A 2610-nucleotide genomic window follows, 5' to 3' on the forward strand; every position below is an offset into this window, starting at 1 on the left:
CTCAAAATGATTCCAATAGACTCACCACATTTACAAATATTACCTAAACATGTCTCTGCTCTAGAAAGGCGTCAATTCCTCGTCAACATATCTAGGTCAAAGGTGAGCAATTACCCCATAAAACTAACTCTCAATGGTCTCAAATCCCCGATTAGATTGGCTGGAGAAAGCTATTATGTTACTAAACTCCCTTTAGGGACGGGTAAAGGACGGTTATCTCCATTTATGCTCATTGACACTGGTTCTGATGAGACTTGGGTTCAGTGTGAAGGTTGTGACCCTTGTTTTAAATCAAAACAAAAAAATTTTAACTACAAGTTATCTATTACTTTTACGCGAATGAGTGTATACGATCCATTGTGTTACGAACGGTTAGCCTATGAAGGCTCTTGTGGCTTTAATATCAAATATTTTGACTCACAACGTACGGTTGGTTTTGTTGGAAGAGATGTCACTTATTTACAAGACACAATGACAGGAAAACCTATCGCGCTGAAAGGTTTCGCATTCGGATGTGGACTAAAAAATGAAGGGTTTCAATTTTCTGAGAACATGCGTGAAAATATTATAGTTGGTGTACATGGGCTTGGACTCGGTCCTAGATCCTTCATATCACAACAGAGTAATGAAATTAAAGGCCGATTTTCTTATTGTCTAGCGGCTGATTCAAAATTATCATACATGCATTTCGGTGACGATGCACAAATTAGTGGAGATGCTACTAGGGAAGTTAAAATGATCGCTATGAATAACTTGAATAAATATCATGTATACTTGAAAGGAGTTAGTGTTGATGGAGTTAGAATATCGATCGACCCATCTATCTTCAAGCTTGATCCAATAATATATACTAAAGGGTTTATTATTGACTCTGGTTCACCTTATACCTACTTAGCAAGAAGTGCATTTAATCCTATAAAAGATTCGGTGGTCAAGTACTTCAGAGAGAAGTATGGTTGGGAACCCAAACCTCCCCTTGACTTACAAACGTATGATCTTTGTTACGCAACATATCCTAGTGATGTTCAAAAATTTCCTTCCATGAGTTTTCATTTCGCCGGGATTCGACGACAAGGAGAGGTCGATTGGGTTATGAACAATAAATATTTGTTTGAAAAGATAGATGAAGGATTTTGTATGACTATATTCAGCATTAATGACCCTGGCCCTTGCTTGTTTGGAGCCCATCAACAAATCAATTTTAACATTTTAATTGACCTTGTTAAGGGCCATTTGTCCTTTGTACCTCAAATTTGTCATGATGTAAGTTTCTAGATTTTGTAATTTTTCCATGTGACATTTGGTAAATTCGAATAAATTTATCTCAGACGAATTAAAAAAAAACACTCAAGTGAAGTGTTAAAACTTAATTGGAATATATTTTCTTTATAATTAAAATGGCTCTATAGCCAACATGTATCACCATTGACTATTCTTTCAACACTTACGAAAGTTAATTATATACTGATTATGGTTATTGAAACGGCTGTCGCAACCCTATCAAAAATAAACCAACCGGCTCAACTAATATAGTAAAGGTAAGTCGGGTATCGTACTCCACAGGGAGGCAAATATATGTACTTGTTATTTTAGTCCGTCACGGTAATAAATTTGGGTGTTTTGATTTGTTTTCTAAACTATTAAATGAGATTAAGGCGGAGAGAAAAGGAACAATAAAGACGGTAAAGAGAAATAAAGGATGTGATCAAATAAAAGAGATAAATGCTAGGAAGTCGGTTCACCACAGTAATTAACCAATTCAGTCTTAATGAGATCAGTCGGTCTGATGTGAGAAGGGTAAAGGAAAGGTCATTTCGGTCCGCTATCCGCCGTAAAATACTACTAACTTAGCTTTCAACCTCATTAGTGTAGTCTACTGTTCATAACAGGTCTGTTCATTCCAATCTCTCGATCTAGGTCTGAATTTAACCGAATTAACTAGTTTAGAAGCGTGCACTCAACTATACAATTACAATTATATTCCTATGAATCAGTTCTCACAACCAAAGCCGTCTAATCTAATTATAACATCATTGTTCACTACCATGACTCCCCTAATCCTAGCACAAAAGAAATTAGCTACTCATGGCGATTATAGAAATAACAATGACTAATGAAACGAAAGAAGACATGATATAAAGAACATGATTAACAAGAAATAACATAAAGTAATAGTAATACTAATTAAAGCATAAATTAAGAACAAGTAATTAAGAGTGCAAAGAAGAGAACTAAATTAAATCAAGAAAGTAAAGAGAGATTACAAAGCAAGATCTGGAAATAATCAGCAAAGCAACGTTGAACCAAGGAAGAAAAAGAGTCTGCTAACTGAATGCTTAAGAGTTTCTGAGATTAATGAAAGATTAGATACCCTAAACCTAAGTGACGTCTTTCCTTTATATAGGAAAGATCTTTATTAAACACGTAATTAACAAAGTAAATATGTTCTCGCGATAAAAATATCACGTCAGACATAAAGTACTCGATTGAGCACATTGAAAGCTCTCGATCGAGTAATTCTCCAACAAAACCTCTCGATCGGACAGATAACATATTCGATCGAGGAACCTTGAAATGCCACCTCTCGATCGAGGACATTAAGTACTCGAT

The 2610-nt window shown here is 35.3% G+C and overlaps 1 protein-coding gene across 1 annotated transcript; it reads left to right on the forward strand.

Annotated features, from left to right (window-relative positions):
- Nucleotides 1-471: 471 nt before the first annotated feature.
- On the forward strand, nucleotides 472-1275 carry LOC141607455 (aspartyl protease family protein 2-like). The gene has a single exon (XM_074426804.1). The coding sequence runs from the start codon at nucleotides 472-474 to the stop codon at nucleotides 1273-1275; it is 804 nt and encodes a 267-aa protein (XP_074282905.1).
- Nucleotides 1276-2610: the final 1335 nt, after the last annotated feature.

Source organism: Silene latifolia, chromosome 10, assembly GCF_048544455.1.
Source record: "Silene latifolia isolate original U9 population chromosome 10, ASM4854445v1, whole genome shotgun sequence".
Lineage (NCBI taxonomy): Eukaryota > Viridiplantae > Streptophyta > Magnoliopsida > Caryophyllales > Caryophyllaceae > Silene > Silene latifolia.

Coding starts and splice junctions, on each gene's coding strand:
- LOC141607455 (XM_074426804.1), top strand. CDS start 472: ATGACAGGAAAACCTATCGCGCTGAAAGGTTTCGCATTCGGATGTGGA.